Raw genomic sequence first — 17,280 nt, 5'->3', positions numbered from 1 at the left:
ACGTAGGCACGTTCACCGGCTACTTCTAGTTGTGTGTTAGGATCAGTTATGCGGTTAGCCCAGTTTCCACCTCCCTAGAGCAGTTCCTATGTTTTTGCGGACTTAGCCGGAATACCAGAGATCCTCTACCACTAGGATCATAACAGTATACCAGGCCCTAAAGGAAATGTTTAATGCATCGCAGAAGCGGGATTAAAAAGAAGTTCTGAGTGTTTTTTTTTTTGTGTTGTTTTTCTTTGCTGCAGTTTGTCTAGCTTCTTTCATCCCCTTATTCTCTGAGTGGCTTTGAGCTCTGCTGCAGACATGAATTTTCAGACTCTGACTTCTAGTGTGGATCAGCTTGCTGCAAGGGTGCAAAGCATTCAGGATTTTGTCACTCATAGTCCTATGTCTGAACCAAAAATACCTATCCCTGAGCTGTTTTTTGGAGATAGATCTAAGTTCCTGAATTTTAGGAATAATTGTAAATTGTTTCTGTCTCTGAGACCTCGTTCTTCTGGGGATTCCACTCAGCAAGTTAAAATTGTTATCTCCTTCTTCCGTGGCGACCCTCAGGATTGGGCCTTCTCTCTGGCGCCAGGAGATCCTGCATTGGTGAATGTTGATGCGTTTTTTCTGGCGCTTGGTTTGCTTTATGAGGAGCCTAATCTTGAAAATCAGGCCAAAAAGGCGTTGCTAGCTATCTCTCAAGGTCAGGACGAAGCTGAGGTGTATTGTCAAAAATTTCGGAAATGGTCCGTGCTTACTCAATGGAATGAGTGTGCCCTGCCCGCAAATTTCAGAAATGGTCTTTCTGAAGCCATTAAGAATGTGATGGTGGGGTTTCCTATCCCTACAAGTCTGAATGATTCAATGGCTCTGGCCATTCAAATTGATCGGCGTTTGCGGGAGCGCAAATCTGCTAATTCTTTGGCGGTGCTGTCTGAACGGACACTTGACCCTATGCAATGTGACAGAATTCTGACCAGAGCCGAACGGCAAAGTCATAGACGTCAAAATGGGTTGTGTTTTTACTGTGGTGATTCAACGCATGTTATCTCAGCCTGCTCTAAGCGCTTGAAAAGAGTTGTTAATCCTGTCGCCATTAGTACTTTACAGCCTAAATTTATTTTGTCTGTGACCTTAATTTGTTCATTATCTTCTTACTCAGTCATGGCTTTTGTGGATTCTGGTGCTGCTCTGAGTCTGATGGATTTGTCGTTTGCCAGGCGCTGTGGTTTTGTCCTGGAGCCGTTGGAATTTCCTATTCCTCTTAGAGGAATTGATGCTACGCCATTGGCGGAGAATAAACCTCAGTATTGGACGCAGGTGACCATGTGCATGACTCCTGTACATCAGGAGGTGATTCGCTTCCTTGTTCTGCATAATTTTCATGATGTTGTTGTTTTGGGTCTGCCATGGCTACAGACCCATAGTCCAGTTTTGGATTGGAAAGCTATGACTGTGTCAAGTTGGGGTTGTCGGGGGATTCATGGCGATACTCCGTTGGTGTCTATTGCTTCTTCCGCTCCTTCTGAGACCCCTGAGTTTTTGTCAGATTACCAGGATGTATTTAGTGAGCCCAGGTCCAGTGCCCTTCCTCCTCATAGGGACTGTGATTGTGCTATAAATTTGATTCCTGGTAGTAAGTTTCCTAAGGGTCGACTCTTTAATTTATTTGTACCAGAGCATGCCGCGATGCGGAGTTATATAAAGGAGTCTTTGGAGAAGGGACATATTCGCACATCCTCTTCTCCTCTTGGTGCAGGATTCTTTTTTGTGGCCAAGAAGGACGGGTCTTTGAGACCTTGTATAGATTATCGTCTTCTTAATAAGATCACGGTCAAATTTCAGTATCCTTTGCCATTGTTGTCTGATTTGTTTGCTCGGATTAAGGGTGCCAGTTGGTTCACCAAGATAGATCTTCGTGGTGCGTATAACCTTGTGCGCATTAAGCAGGGAGATGAATGGAAAACAGCATTTAATACGCCCGAGGGTCATTTTGAGTACTTGGTGATGCCTTTTGGACTCTCTAATGCTCCTTCTGTGTTTCAGTCCTTCATGCATGATATCTTCCGGAAATATCTGGATAAATTTATGATTGTTTATCTGGATGATATTTTGTTTTTTTCTGATGATTGGGAGTCCCATGTGAACCAGGTCAGGATGGCGTTTCAGGTTCTGCGTGATAATGCTTTGTTTGTGAAGGGCTCAAAATGTCTTTTTGGAGTACAGAAGGTTTCTTTTTTGGGTTTTATTTTTTCCCCTTCTACTGTGGAGATGGACCCAGTCAAAGTCCATGCCATTCATGACTGGACTCAGCCCACGTCTGTTAAGAGCCTTCAGAAGTTCTTGGGCTTTGCTAACTTTTACCGTCGTTTTATCGCTAATTTTTCTAGCGTAGTTAAACCTTTGACGGATATGACCAAGAAAGGTTCTGATGTTGCTAATTGGTCTCCTGCGGCCGTGGAGGCCTTTCGGGAGCTGAAGCGCCAGTTTACTTCAGCGCCAGTCTTGTGCCAGCCGGATGTCTCTCTTCCCTTCCAGGTTGAAGTTGATGCTTCTGAGATTGGTGCGGGGGCCGTTTTGTCGCAGAGAAGCTCTGATGGCTCTGTGATGAAGCCATGTGCTTTCTTTTCCAGAAAATTTTCGCCTGCTGAGCGGAACTATGATGTTGGTAATCGGGAGTTGTTGGCTATGAAGTGGGCATTTGAGGAGTGGCGACATTGGCTCGAGGGAGCTAAGCATCGTGTGGTGGTCTTGACTGATCATAAAAATCTGATTTATCTCGAGTCTGCTAAGCGTCTGAATCCTAGACAGGCTCGTTGGTCGTTGTTTTTCTCCCGTTTTGACTTTGTCGTCTCATACCTGCCTGGTTCGAAGAACGTGAAGGCTGATGCGCTTTCTAGGAGTTTTGTGCCTGACTCTCCGGGAGTCTCAGAACCGGCTGGTATTCTCAGAGAGGGAGTGATTTTGTCTGCCATTTCCCCAGATTTGCGACGAGTGCTGCAGAAATTTCAGGCTGATAACCTGATCGTTGCCCACCAGAGAGACTGTTTGTCCCTGATAGATGGACCAGCAGAGTTATTTCCGAGGTTCATTCTTCGGTGTTGGCGGGGCATCCTGGGATTTTTGGTACCAGAGATTTGGTGGCTAGGTCCTTTTGGTGGCCTTCCTTGTCGCGGGATGTGCGTTCCTTTGTGCAGTCCTGTGGGATTTGTGCTCGGGCTAAGCCTTGCTGTTCTCGTGCCAGCGGGTTGCTTTTGCCCTTGCCTATCCCGAAGAGGCCTTGGACGCACATTTCCATGGATTTCATTTCGGATCTTCCGGTGTCTCAGAGGATGTCTGTCATCTGGGTGGTGTGTGATCGTTTTTCTAAAATGGTCCATTTGGTGCCCTTACCTAAGTTGCCTTCCTCCTCCGATTTGGTTCCTTTGTTCTTTCAGAATGTGGTTCGATTGCATGGCATCCCTGAGAATATTGTGTCTGACAAGAGGATCCCAGTTTGTGTCCAGATTCTGGCGATCCTTTTGTGCTAAGATGGGTATTGACTTGTCGTTCTCATCGGCTTTTCATCCTCAGACTAATAGCCAAACCGAGCGAACTAATCAGACGTTGGAAACTTATTTAAGATGTTTTGTTTCTGCTGATCAGGATGATTGGGTGACCTTTTTGCCACTGGCCGAGTTTGCCCTTAATAATAGGGCTAGTTCTGCCACTTTGGTTTCGCCCTTTTTCTGCAATTTTGGTTTTCATCCTCGTTTTTCCTCGGGTCAGGTTGAACCTTCTGACTGTCCTGGGGTTGATTCTGTGGTGGATAGGTTGCAGCGGATTTGGAACCATGTGGTGGACAATTTGAAATTGTCACAGGAGAAGGCTCAGCGTTTTGCCAACCGCCGCCGCGGTGTGGGTCCCCGACTTCGTGTTGGGGATTTGGTTTGGTTGTCTTCTCGGCATGTTCCTTTGAAGGTCTCCTCTCCTAAGTTCAAGCCTCGCTTTATCGGTCCTTATAAGATTTTGGAAATCCTTAACCCGGTGTCTTTTCGTTTGGACCTTCCAGCGTCATTTGCTATTCATAATGTGTTCCATAGGTCCTTGTTGCGGCGGTACGTGGTGCCTGTGGTTCCTGCTGTTGAGCCTCCTGCCCCGGTTTTGGTTGAGGGCAAGTTGGAGTACGTAGTGGAGAAGATCTTGGATTCTCATATCTCTAGACGTAGACTTCAGTATTTGGTTAAGTGGAAGGGCTATGGTCAGGAGGATAATTCCTGGGTTGTCGCCTCTGATGTTCATGCGGCTGATTTGGTTCATGCCTTTCACGCTGCTCATCCTGATCGCCCTGGGGGTCTTGGTGAGGGTTCGGTGACCCCTCCTCAAGGGGGGGGTACTGTTGTGAACTGTGTTTCTGGGCTCCCTCTTGTGGTCACTAATGGTACTGTATGAGTCATGTCTTCTGCAGGCCTGGGCTTCAGCTGTTTCATTAAGCTGTGGGTGTTCCCTATTTAGTCCTCCTTAGGACTCAGTCTCTTGCCTGGTATCGATGTATTCAGTCCAATTTGGTCTCCTCCTGATTCCTTGCCATCTGTCTCATGCAAGAAAAGCTAAGTCCTGTTTGCATACTTTGGATCATTTGCATTATCAGTGTTTTTTGTCCAGCTTGCTCAAAATGTGATTTTCTAGCTCGCTGGAAGCTCTAGGGTGCTGATATTCTCCCCTCACACCGTCAGTCGGTGCGGGGGTTCTTGAATATTCAGCGTGGATGTTTTTGCAGGGTTTTCTGCTGACCGCATAGTTCACTTTCTATTTTCTGCCTATCTAGATTAGTGGGCCTCACTTTGCTGGATCTAGTTCATCTCTACGTTTGTGTTTTCCTCTTGCCTCACCGTTATTATTTGTTGGGGGCTTTCTATATCTTTGGGGTTAATTTCTCTGGAGGCAAGTGAGGTCTTATTTTCCCTCTAGGGGTAGTCAGTTCTCCGGCTGGCTCGAGACGTCTAGAAACAACGTAGGCACGTTTACCGGCTACTTCTAGTTGTGTGTTAGGTTCAGTTATGCGGTTAGCCCAGTTTCCACCTCCCTAGAGCAGTTCCTATGTTTTTGCGGACTTAGCCAGAATACCAGAGATCCTCTACCACTAGGATCATAACAGGACAGGAACTGTTTCAGGAGACATGGGGACACAAGCTGGAATGAGTTGGATAAGGCAGCAGGTAGGAACCAGTAGAGACTGGAGGGACAAGGACACACAGGGCACGGAGCGGAAGCAGAGCAAAGCCGCACGATGCGGAGAGCAGGACAGAGCCGCAGGAGGCGAGACGGGAGTAGAGCAGAACCGCAGGAGGCGGAGCAGAGCGGAACCGCAGGAGGCGGAGCAAAGAGCAGAACCGCAAGAGGAGGAGCAAATAGCAAAACCGCAGGAGGCAGAGCAAAGAGCAGAACCGCAGGAGGCAGAGCAAAGAACAGAAGTACAGGAGGTAGACCAAAGAGCCGAGCCGCATGAGGGGGGGGCAAAGAGAAGAAGTGAACACAAGGAAACACACAGCGGAATAGGAAAGGCTACAGACAGGGATACAAGCGGACACAGGCATAGGACTATGTTCAGACAGGGTCAGGAATGGGACAAGGCATAGAAACAAGGACTCAGACCAGGGTATGAAGTCCCCCTGGGTGGCTGAAACAAGAGACACAGGACACCGATACAGGCCAGGGTACGAAGCCCCCCTGGGTGGCTGACACGAGAGATAAAGCAAGTCAGAACCTGGCAACTCAGCAGCAAGACACTAAGTGAGTAAATACGTTGCTCGGGCATCCCCTTAGGGGTGGGAATGCCTTAAGTTCCTGAAGCCTCTTGGCAATTGGCAGGGGACACATTAGGAAGGTGCACATAGTCTCAATAAGAATCAGGAAGTGCCAGGGCCGCCACCCTAAGCATACAACCAGGCAAGGACATGAGACCCAGAGCATGGAGCCGTCAGAGAACAGAACTTACAGCATGGCCCGAAGTGGTGAGCAAGAGGGGAGATAGGAAGCCATGCAGTGATACCGGCAGGGATGTTACAGAGTTGCATCCAAAGAACACCATAGCTACTGGAATAGGTTTTCATCCAATATATCTCTGTACTTGGCAGCATCATGTTTCCTTCAATGACAACCAGTCGTCCTGTCCCTGCAGCTGAAAAACACCCCCATAGAATGATGCTGCCACCACCATGTTTCACTGTTGGGATTGTATTGGGCAGGTGATGAGCAGTGCCTGGTTTTCTCCACACATACCGCTTAGAATTATAAACAAAAAGGTCTATCTTCATCTCATCAGACCAGACAATCTTATTTCTCATAGTCTGGGAGTCCTTCATGCATTTTTTTTTTTAGCAAACTCTTTGTGGGCTTTCATATGTCTTGCACTGAGGAGAGGCTTCCTTTTGGCCACTCTGCCATAAAGCCCAACTGGTGGAGGGCTGCAGTGATAGTTGACTTTATGGAACTTTCTCCCTACTGCATCTCTGGAGCTTAGCCACAGTGAGCTTGGGGTTCTTTTTTACCTCTCTCACCAAGGCTCTTCTCCCATGATTGCTCAGTTTGGCTGAACGGCCAGGTCTAGGAAGACTTCTGGTGGTCCCAAACTTCTTCCATTCAAGGATTATGGAGGCCACTGTGCTCTTAGGAACCTTGAGTACTGCAGAAATTCTTTTGTAACCTTGGCCAGATCTGTGCCTTGCCACAATTCTGTCTCTGAGCTCCTTGGCCAGTTCCTTTGACCTCATGATTCTCATTTGTTCTAACATATGCTGTGAGGTCTTATATAGACAGGTGTGTGCCTTTCCAAATCGAGTCCTATCAGTTTAATTAAACACAGCTGGACTCCAATGAAGGAGTAGAACCATCTCAAGGAGGATCACAAGGAAATGGACAGCATGTGACTTAAATATGAGTGTCTGAGCAAAGGGTCTGAATACTTATGACCATGTGATATTTCAGTTTTTCTTTCTTAATAAATATGCAAAAATGTCTACATTTCAGTTTTTTTCAGTCAAGTTGAGGTGCAGAGTGTACATTAATGGAAAAAATTAAGTTTTTTGAATTTTCCAAATGGCTGCAAAGAGTGAAAAATTTAAAGTGGTCTGAATACTTTCCGTACCCACTGTAGATATATATTTTGTGGGGGTGTATACAAAACTGGGCATGTAACAGCTGTGCACCACTGCTGCTCCTGCAGACTGTACACTTTTACTCTGTGACGTACGTCACTATATTGCGAAAACTTCCACACAGGACAGCTATGCAGCATGTGCTACAGCAGTTCTATAATGCCAGAGTGAGGTGGCCAGGCAGAGAGTTAATACGCAGGCTCTAACTATGCGTGCTCCCGGGAACCCAGCCATTAATAATGATAAACTGCTTACACATATGCTACAGCAGTGCTGTAGTGCAGGAGTGAGATGGCTAGGCGGGAAGCTACTGCGCATTCTCTATGTGCCCTCCTGAGAACCCTACCATTGATAAACTCCTTATGCATCTGCTACAGCAGTGTTCATTGCAAAATGAGGTCACATATTGGGCGCTTCTGCTGGCACCTCAGGGGCTCTGCTAATGTGACATGGACCCTCAAACCATTCCAGCAAAATCTGAACTCCAATATGGCGCTTCTTACCTTTTGAGCTTTGAACTCCATCTCAAAAGTAGTTTTTGACCACATATGGGGTATTGGCGTACTCAGGAGAAATCACGTAACATATTTTGTGGTTCATTTTCTCTTATTGTTACTTTTGAAAATTGAAAAGTTTGGGACAAAGCAACATTCTAGTGGAAAAAATGGTGATTTTCAGGTGACTCAGACCAATGCTATACAATTCTGTGAATATAACTAACAACCACCATACTAATCATAGGTGAAAAAGAGGCATAGGCAATTTATAAAATCAAATATACTTTATTAACAACTGATAAAAACACAAGACAAGGATCTACATACAAAACTGATTAACACGCGGGGCAAGATAAAGTAGCAATATATTTCTGAGTGATATACGCCGTGAAAAGAACGCACCAGCTATATCCAGAAAAGTGCTTCGTGCAGTTCAAGATGAATTATCCTCTATATTTAATCAGCCGATTAGAAAAAAATAATATTAGCACAGTTCATAATATATTGCACGCAAACGTTTCTCTAAGCTGCTCATAAGCAGTATAACAGAGCTAAGAAAGCATTAACTATCCCAAACAGTACATCACACTAAACAAAGTGTCTGGTGCATAAAGGATGAAGTGTTATAGCATAACTCTACCTATAATAGAAAAATAAAGTGCCTAGTGCAATTCAAATAATTTGTCATATTATATTTAATCAGCCGATTAGAAAAAAATTTTTTTTGCACAGTTCTTGTTATAATGCATACAAGCGTTTCTCTGAACTGCTCATCAGCAGCATACCCAGGCTAAAAAAAGGTATCCAGTGCATCTAAGTAAATGTCATATCATATCATTATTACTAATGGCAGCGTTAACAATCTCAAGCAGCACCTTATACTACAAAGTGTCCAGTGCATTTAAGGTAAAGTGCTGTAGCATAACTCTACCTACAATAGCAAAACGCAAACATTGCTGGTCACTTAAACTTATCTGGCATATCACTTACATGTATATATTTTCCGACCCGCGTGCTCCTCAGTAACCCCGACAGCGCCGTTTCGCCTCTGTGGCTTCCTCAAAATAGGGGCATGCCGGAAAATATATACATGTAAGTGATATGCCAGATAAGTTTAAGTGACCAGCAATGTTTGCGTTTTGCTATTGTAGGTAGAGTTATGCTACAGCACTTTACCTTAAATGCACTGGACACTTTGTAGTATAAGGTGCTGCTTGAGATTGTTAACGCTGCCATTAGTAATAATGATATGATATAACATTTACTTAGATGCACTGGATACCTTTTTTTAGCCTGGGTATGCTGCTGATGAGCAGTTCAGAGAAACGCTTGTATGCATTATAACAAGAACTGTGCAAAAAAAATTTTTTTATAATCGGCTGATTAAATATAATATGACAAATTATTTGAATTGCACTAGGCACTTTATTTTTCTATTATAGGTAGAGTTATGCTATAACACTTCATCCTTTATGCACCAGACACTTTGTTTAGTGTGATGTACTGTTTGGGATAGTTAATGCTTTCTTAGCTCTGTTATACTGCTTATGAGCAGCTTAGAGAAACGTTTGCGTGCAATATATTATGAACTGTGCTAATATTATTTTTTTCTAATCGGCTGATTAAATATAGAGGATAATTCATCTTGAACTGCACGAAGCACTTTTCTGGATATAGCTGGTGCGTTCTTTTCACGGCGTATATCACTCAGAAATATATTGCTACTTTATCTTGCCCCGCGTGTTAATCAGTTTTGTATGTAGATCCTTGTCTTGTGTTTTTATCAGTTGTTAATAAAGTATATTTGATTTTATAAATTGCCTATGCCTCTTTTTCACCTATGATTAGTATGGTGGTTGTTAGTTATTATCAGTTTTTGAGGTGGTGAGTCCACTATTGGATTGTGTTTTTGTATAAAACAATTCTGTGAATAGCCTGAGGGTTAAAAATGCTCACTACATCCCAATGTGAATTCCTCTTGAAGTGTAGTTTCCAAACTGTGGTCATTTGTGAGGGGTTTCTGCTGTTTTGGTATGTCACGGGCTCTTCAAATGTGAAGCGTGTCACGAAAAAACAATCTCAGAATCAGTGGGATCCGATGAAGCGTTCCAGAGTTGTTACTAGAGATTAGTGAATATTGTCGGCTCCCTCCTTATTCAGCAAGTTATAGCGCTTACTGAACAAGCTGAATCGGAAACCCCAGATACCTGGAGCGCTCCGATAATCAGGTGTCCGACGCCGCAGCTGCATGTGTCGCGGTTGTGTGACAGTCCCAACACACAGGCTCTCCATGCATGTGCTGTGACTGTCATACAGCCGCGACACATGCAGCTGCGGAGCCGGACACCTGATTATCGGGAACGCGCCAGGTATCCGGGTTCTCTATGCAGCTTCTTCAGTAAGTGCTATAGCTTGCCTAATACGGAGGGAGCCGACGATGTTCGCTCATGTCTAGTTATTACCTCACAAAGTGACACTGGTCAGAATTGTAAAATCGGCCTGGTCAGGAAGGTGAAAACAGGCTTGGGGTGAAGGACACAACTAGAAAGGGGTTATCCAAGGACAACAAATTATCTTCTCTCCACAGAATAGGTGATAGCGTGCTGACAGCTGAGGGTCCGCCTGCTGGGACTTGCACCATTTTTATCTCTATTTATATGGATTAATCAATAATGCTTCATGTTAATCTCTCCATGTGTTATCCTGTATACTTTAGGCTTTATTAGTGAGAATGTTTCCCGTCAGTATCTCTATTTATACAAGTACGAGCGCCATCGTCACTTCCGGCCACTTTTAGAGCGCGAACATTGCCGCCAGCTAGCCCTTTTTCCCGCTCGCCACCCCTCTGTGAGAAGTGTCGCGATAGCTCATCCGGCCTTGGAGAGAGCAGGAGGAGGAGCAGCCATTGTACTCGTGTGCTGGTTGCAGCGTGTTGCGTGCGCGGTTTGTTTCCTCACAGACGGCAGCCATGTCTCGATACCTCCGTCCCCCTAACACCTCGCTCTTCGTGCGGAATGTGGCGGACGATATCCGGTAAGTCTTAACATTGGCTGCAGGTCCGGAGAGGCCCGAGTGCGGTGACCGGTCACTCTGAAGACACAGGCTAGTGTGGCTGGCAACGTGCCGCCCTCATGTGGGGCTGGGAGCCGTCGTGTAACTTAAGCCATGCGCACCGGACTGTGTAGTTAAAGGGGGAAGCGGCCTGGCCGCCAGGAGACCCAAAGATGGCGGCAGCCTACCGCGTTACGGTTCTTATCCCTCTAGCACGGGATTAGAAATCCTGTAGATGAGCTTAGTTCTCCTGACTAGTTTTCTGTGCGCTATTCTATATGTGTGCGCTATTCTATATGTGTGCGCTATTCTATATGTGTGCGCTCCCTTAATTATAGCGGGGTTCTGCCTAATAATTCGGTTACCGGACAGCCCCTTAGTCATGGCCTCAGGGAGCAGGTGCCGGGTAGGTGTAAAAAGAAGAAAAACCTAGACATGCTGTGTGTTTTGTTTTTTTTCTGCACCACTTAGTTTTCACAACTTCTCATGTCAGTACTTGCTGAGGACATTTCATAACTCCTATGAAACCCTTTTTATAAAATCCCAGTCGCCAGCCTGCAGACTGCTAATAATTTTTTTCAACACCTTCTCTCCCACTTCTCAGCGCTGGAGTGGTGCAGAAAATGAGCTTAAGGCATGTCCGTTCTCTGCGTTTTTACCCTGCATTTTTCACCATTGATTTCCTTGAAATCAATAAAAAATGTGCTTTTTGGCAGCTGCGTTTTTCCTGCCAAGAGACGCAGACATTTCTGCATCAATTTGCTCAACGTGTGCATTTACCGTTATACTTACCAGCCGCTTTTTTCATCCCTTCCTGGTGTCGTTTCGGGCCCGCACCACCATCTTGTGAACGCAACTTCTGCCTGGCTAGAAGACGGGTAAAGGTACCTTCACACTAAGCGACGCTGCAGCGATGCAGACAACGATGCCGATCGCTGCAGTGTCGCTGTTTAGTCGTTGTGTGGTCGCTGGAGAGCTGTCACACAGACGGCTCTCCAGCGACCAACGATGCCGAAGTCCCCTGGTAACCAGGGTAAACATCGGGTTACTAAGCGCAGGGCCGCGCTTAGTAACCCGATGTTTACCCTGGTTACCAGCGTAAATGTAAAAAAAAAAAACATACTCACATCCCGGTGCCCGGCGTCCGCTTCCCTGCACTCCTCCTGCATCCTGTGTCAGCGCCGAACATCTCCGGCATCTCCCACAGAGCAGAGCGGTGACGTCACCGCTCTGCTTTACGGCCGGCACTTACACAGGATGCAGGAGGAGTGCAGGGAAGCGGACGCCGGGCACCGGGATGTGAGTATGTGGGGTTTTTTTTACATTTACAATGGTAACCAGGGTAAACATCGGGTTACTAAGCGCGGCCCTGCGCTTAGTAACCCGATGTTTACCCTGGTTACCAGTGAAGACATCGCTGGATCGGTGTCACACACACTGATTCAGCGATGTCAGCGGGAGATCCAGCGACTAAATAAAGTTCTGGACTTTCAGCAACGACCAGCGATCTCACAGCGGGATCCTGATCGCTGCTGCATGTCAAACGCTATTGCTAGCCAGGACGCTGCAACGTCACGGATCGCTAGCGATATCGTTGTAAAGTCGCTTAGTGTGAAGGTACCTTAACGGTCACAAGCTCGCAGTGTAGGTCTGAGAGCTTTGTTCTATCGCTCATAGACTAGCATTGAGTAGTGACTTCATAAACTGCAGAAGATGGCCGAAGCAGTGCCGATAACAAATGAAGTCAGCAGCTTGTGAGTATAATACAAGGTCAGGGAACTTGCATTACTGCCACCACTCCAGCTCTGAAATTATAAACAGGCTTGGTGCCAAGATCTCCATCTATGCCATCCCCAACCGGCAGCCACTTTCCCCGGAGTCCAGTCCACTGCATAAGAAACCATGTCATTGCGGGGGCTCTGGGCTTTCACAAGATGTCGGCAGAGCCCCCGCAGCACTGCACATCCGAACACCCCCCTCATCCCAGCCTGTGGGCCAGTAAGGTATATCCGCATTATAAGATGCACCCCAGAGTGCGTCTTATAATCTGAAAAATACGGTACTTACCTTGTTGGTGTCTGAATCCGTTACCAATGCTGCATCGGCCGTCTTCTGTTGTGAGCTGGCGGATCACTCAAGTGTTTGCTGGGCAGAACGGAAGACACTTCTCAATATGAGACTGAGCTTGTGACTACTCGCTCTGACTTCTAACCAATTATGAGCTGTGGTCACAAGATGGCTTAACAGGAATGGAGCAGCACCAGGAAGAACATAAGATGGTAAGTATATTACTAAGGGAAAAGAACATGCATAAGTAATACCACTTCAACAGTAAAATGAAAAATGTTTAATAGACACTCGATGCAGTGGCGGACACTCAAAGCTGGACCCCCCAGGGATGGTGAGTAAAGAAGTTTTTATAGTGGACTGGGATTTTCTGAAAGGGACAACCCCTTTAATAATGTCAGTGACATTACTGACACGTCCATGTAAAACTCATCCTGCCATAAAAAGGCCGTGTGACTCGTTCGCTGTAAAATTACACTTCTCAAAAGGTTACAAAAAATATATTTTTATTTAAAAAAATTGTGCTAAAATAATAAACTCTAAGAAACATCTGGAATTATCATAGATTCAAAGAATAAAGTGGTCTCCATTTTTTTTTACCGCAACATGAAGAAAAAATTTCTTTAACTGCCAGTCACTTATCCCTCACTTTTTTTTTTTTAAAGAATTCTATGCAGAAAGGTGGAATCCACTATAAGAAAGTGCAACTGGAAGGCCTGTGTCAGAGGGTGAACCAGGATGCGTGACCCTAGACTCGATTTTAAAGCACCCTTTATTGTGTTCGATCATTGCCTCTGCACCATACTCAAGTATTTTAAAGGAAACCTGTCAGGTCCCCCTTGCCTTTCAACCCAGCAGCATTCTCCTATGTGTGGGAAAATTCTCTGCCTAACCAGACCTGTATAATATTGAGCGAAAGCCAGATATAAAAAAGCATTTATAATTTCCCTGTTGCTATGCTACTGAGGGCTTTAACTAGTGGATGGAGTGTTAGTGCCCCAGACTAATCAGCTCTTTCCATGTTATCATGTCCCTGTGGGTGGGGTAATATAACTTTCATGAGCAGCATTATCACCGCTCATGCAAATCAAGCGCATGCGTGCCGCTCATTTCGGCAGCGTCACTTCGTCTCTGAAGCCAGGTGTACATTCCCCTGCCATCAGAGGCGCACACTGCGCATGACTGGTAGCCATCTTCTGAACTTAAAGGCTATGTGCACACGTCCGGAATTGCCGCGGAAATTGCCGTAATTCCGGAACTCCCTGCCGTGGGAAAAATGCATGCGGAATTGGCATGCGTTTTCCCGCTAAACACTAGCGTTTTCCGAGCGAGCTGTAGCATCGCTTGGAAAACTGATTGACAGGTTGGTCACGCTTGTCAAACATAGTGTTTGACAAGTGTGACCAACTTTTTACTATTGATGCTGCCTATGCAGCATCAATAGAAAAAAGATCTAATCTTAAAAAAAAAAAAATCATGGTATTCTCACCTTCCGGCGTTCCCGGCAGCCTTTCCTGCTCGTCGCGATGCTCTGGTCCCACTAATGCTTTGCGGCAATGACCCCAGATGACGTAGCGGTCTCGCGAGACCAAACGTCATCACAGGTCATTCTCGCAGTGCATTATTGGGAACTCTGTGAGGAACGCCAGAAGGTGAGAATATCACGATTTATTTTAATTTTTTTTTTTTTTTCTTTTAACAATTATTATATGGTTCCCAGGGCCTGGAGGAGAGTCTCCTCTCCTCCACCCTGGGTACCAACCGTACATGATCCGCTTACTTCGCGCATGGTTGACATAGCCCCATTCGGGAAGTAAGCGGATCAATGCATTCCTATGTGTGCGGAATCCCCGGGATTCTGCACAAAGAATAATAATCTTTATTTTTATATAGCGCTAACATATTCAGCAGCGCTTTAGTTTTCACACATTATCATCGCTGTCCCAGATGGGGCTCACAATCTAAATTCCCTATCACTATGTCTTTGGAATATGGGAGGAAACCGGAGTACCCGGAGGAAACCCACGCAAACACGGAGAGAACATCCAAACTCTTTGCAGATGTTGTCCTTGGTGGGGTTTGAACCCAGGACTCCAGCGCTGCAAGGCTGAATGAAGAATGAAAGAATGAACATGCTGCGTTTTTTTCCGGAATGCGATTCTGCCGTGGAAAAAAAAAACGCAGCATGTGCAAAAAAAATGCAGATTGCATTTTAAAGGGAACCTGTCACCCCCCAAGGCGTTTGAAACTAAAAGAGCCAGCTTGTGCAGCAGTAATGCTGCATTCTGACAAGGTGGCTCTTTTAGTTATTGGTGCTGTAACTGCAAAAATAATCCGTTTTGTAATTTGTCCCAAATACCTTTCTTCAGTCAAGGAGGCAGGCCTTTCCTCCCCTGCTGCAGACGCCACACAGCCGTCACTCAAATACTCCGGGCGCCGCCGCCTCATCGCTGTTTTGAAATGAGCCGGCGCCTGCGCTCTTTTCTCCTGCCTTGGGCAGGCGCAGTGAGCGCTGCCCGTCCTCATATGCAGTCTAGCTGACTGCGCCTGTGCGGCCGCCCTGCCTGTGAATCCCAGCCCCGCAGTGAGAATAAATCAGAAGACACCGCGGGGCTGGGATTCACAGGCAGGGCGGCCGCACGGGCGCAGTCAGCTAGACTGCATATGAGCACAGAGGACGGGCAGCGCTCACTGCGCCTGCCCAAGGCAGGAGAAAAGAGCGCAGGCGCCGGCTCATTTCAAAACAGCGATGAGGCGGCGCCAAGAGGATTTGAGTGACTTCTGTGTGGCGTCTGCAGCAGGGGGGGAAAGGCCTACCTCCTTGACTGAAGAAAGGTATTTGGGACAAATTACAAAACGGATTATTTCTGCAGTTACAGCACCAATAACTAAAAGAGCCACCTTGTCAGAATGCAGCATTACTGCTGCACAAGGTGGCTTTTAGTTTCAAATGCCTGGGGGGGGGGGGGGGGGGGTGACAGGTTCCCTTTAATAAATAGGATGCCTAATGTATGCAGGTTTTTTTTTTTTCGTGTTTTTATAGCGATAATTCCTGAACGTGTGCACATAGCCTAAGTCATGCCTCTGAAGCTGGGAAGCATACACTTCGCTTCAGAGACACAGTGATGCTGACGGAATGAGCAGGTATAATGTTGCCCCATCGACTAGTCAAAGCCCTCATTAGCATAGCAAATGGGAACACAATAAATTATTTATTTATATAGCACCATTAATTCCATGGTGCTGTACATAAATGCTATTTTTATACCTCATTTTCACTTAATAACGTTAGGCAGGTTATGTGATGGGTTGGAGGGCATGAGGGACCTGACAGGTTTGCTTTAAATTCTCTAGTGTTGCCCTTTATTTCATTTCAGGTAGAAGCATTAAGTGTTGACATTTTAACCAAAAATTGAGTCCTAGCAGGCTTGAAAAGGCCATCTTACAGCCATTAAATTGCTTGTCTAAAATCTAAGGGTATGTTTCCATGTGGCGTATTTGCTGCGGTTTGGACGCTGCGTACAGCCATAGCGTCCAGATGTTACAGCATAGTGGATGGGATTTTATGAAATTCCATATCCACTATGCGTACAAAAACACAGGTGGCAGACCTGCATTTACGCAAATGCGGCGCATCTTTATAGATGCACAGTCTCCGCAAGATAAATAGTCACCGTTCTATGTATAGAATGCTGTGATTCCGCATGGTTCTATGAACACATGCGGAATCACCGTGCGTACAAAAGCCAGCAGTGCTTTGGACGCAGCGGTGATGCGCTGCATTCAAAGCGCTGCCGGTACGCCACATGGAAACATAGCCTTAGGGCGACGTCTTACTGAAGAACTTAACTTTTTCCTTCAAAAACTTTGTCAGGAAAGGTACATACCGTAGATATTTCTTAATATAAGCGCACATTTTTCTTTGAAGACTAAGGGTATGTGCACACGTTCATGATTTCTTGCAGAAATTTCCTGACGAAAAATTGACATTTCTGCCAGAACTCTGCATGTGGTTTTTTCCCGCGTTTTTTGTTTTTTCGTGTTTTCCCAATGCATTAAATAGCGGGAAAACCGCGAAAAATCCGCAAAATTAATGAACATGCTGCTTTTTTTTACCGCAATGCGTTTTATTCGCGGAAAAAAAAAACGCATCATGTGCAGAAAAATTGCAGAATGCGATTTTTTTTTATAGCTTTTTTATCGCGGAAAAACCTGAACGTGTGCACATAGCCTGAAAGTAAAGTAAATGCTATAATTGCATGACATATGGCAAATAAAGTTCTGCAGATGAAAACTACCGGTAATTTGTTTTTGTAATATGCCAAAACGGAAACCAGATAAATGTTTGTTTGTATTTCAGGTCTGAAGATCTGCGAAGAGAATTTGGGCGATATGGTCCCATCGTTGATGTATATGTGCCACTTGATTTCTACAATCGACGCCCAAGGGGATTTGCTTATGTTCAATATCCTTTCTTCCAGCTGCTTGATGAGGGAATATGACGTTTGGAAGATGGTGAGAGAGGTAACAGCATCTGAGAA

The 17,280-nt window shown here is 45.6% G+C and overlaps 1 protein-coding gene across 1 annotated transcript in view; it reads left to right on the top strand.

Annotated features, from left to right (window-relative positions):
- The first annotated feature begins 10,444 nt into the window (after positions 1-10,444).
- The window catches only part of SRSF10 (serine and arginine rich splicing factor 10), a 28,673-nt gene continuing 21,837 nt past the window's right edge, over positions 10,445-17,280 (top strand). Inside the window, exons 1-2 of the mRNA XM_077296106.1 lie at positions 10,445-10,654; positions 17,100-17,206. Of these exons, the coding sequence (XP_077152221.1) occupies positions 10,590-10,654; positions 17,100-17,206 (172 nt within the window). The 5' untranslated portion in view covers positions 10,445-10,589. The remainder of the gene's footprint in view (positions 10,655-17,099; positions 17,207-17,280) is intronic.

The sequence above is a fragment of the Ranitomeya variabilis genome, chromosome 3, assembly GCF_051348905.1.
Source record: "Ranitomeya variabilis isolate aRanVar5 chromosome 3, aRanVar5.hap1, whole genome shotgun sequence".
Taxonomy (NCBI): domain Eukaryota; kingdom Metazoa; phylum Chordata; class Amphibia; order Anura; family Dendrobatidae; genus Ranitomeya; species Ranitomeya variabilis.
This window is presented reverse-complemented; position numbering and strand designations above follow the sequence as displayed.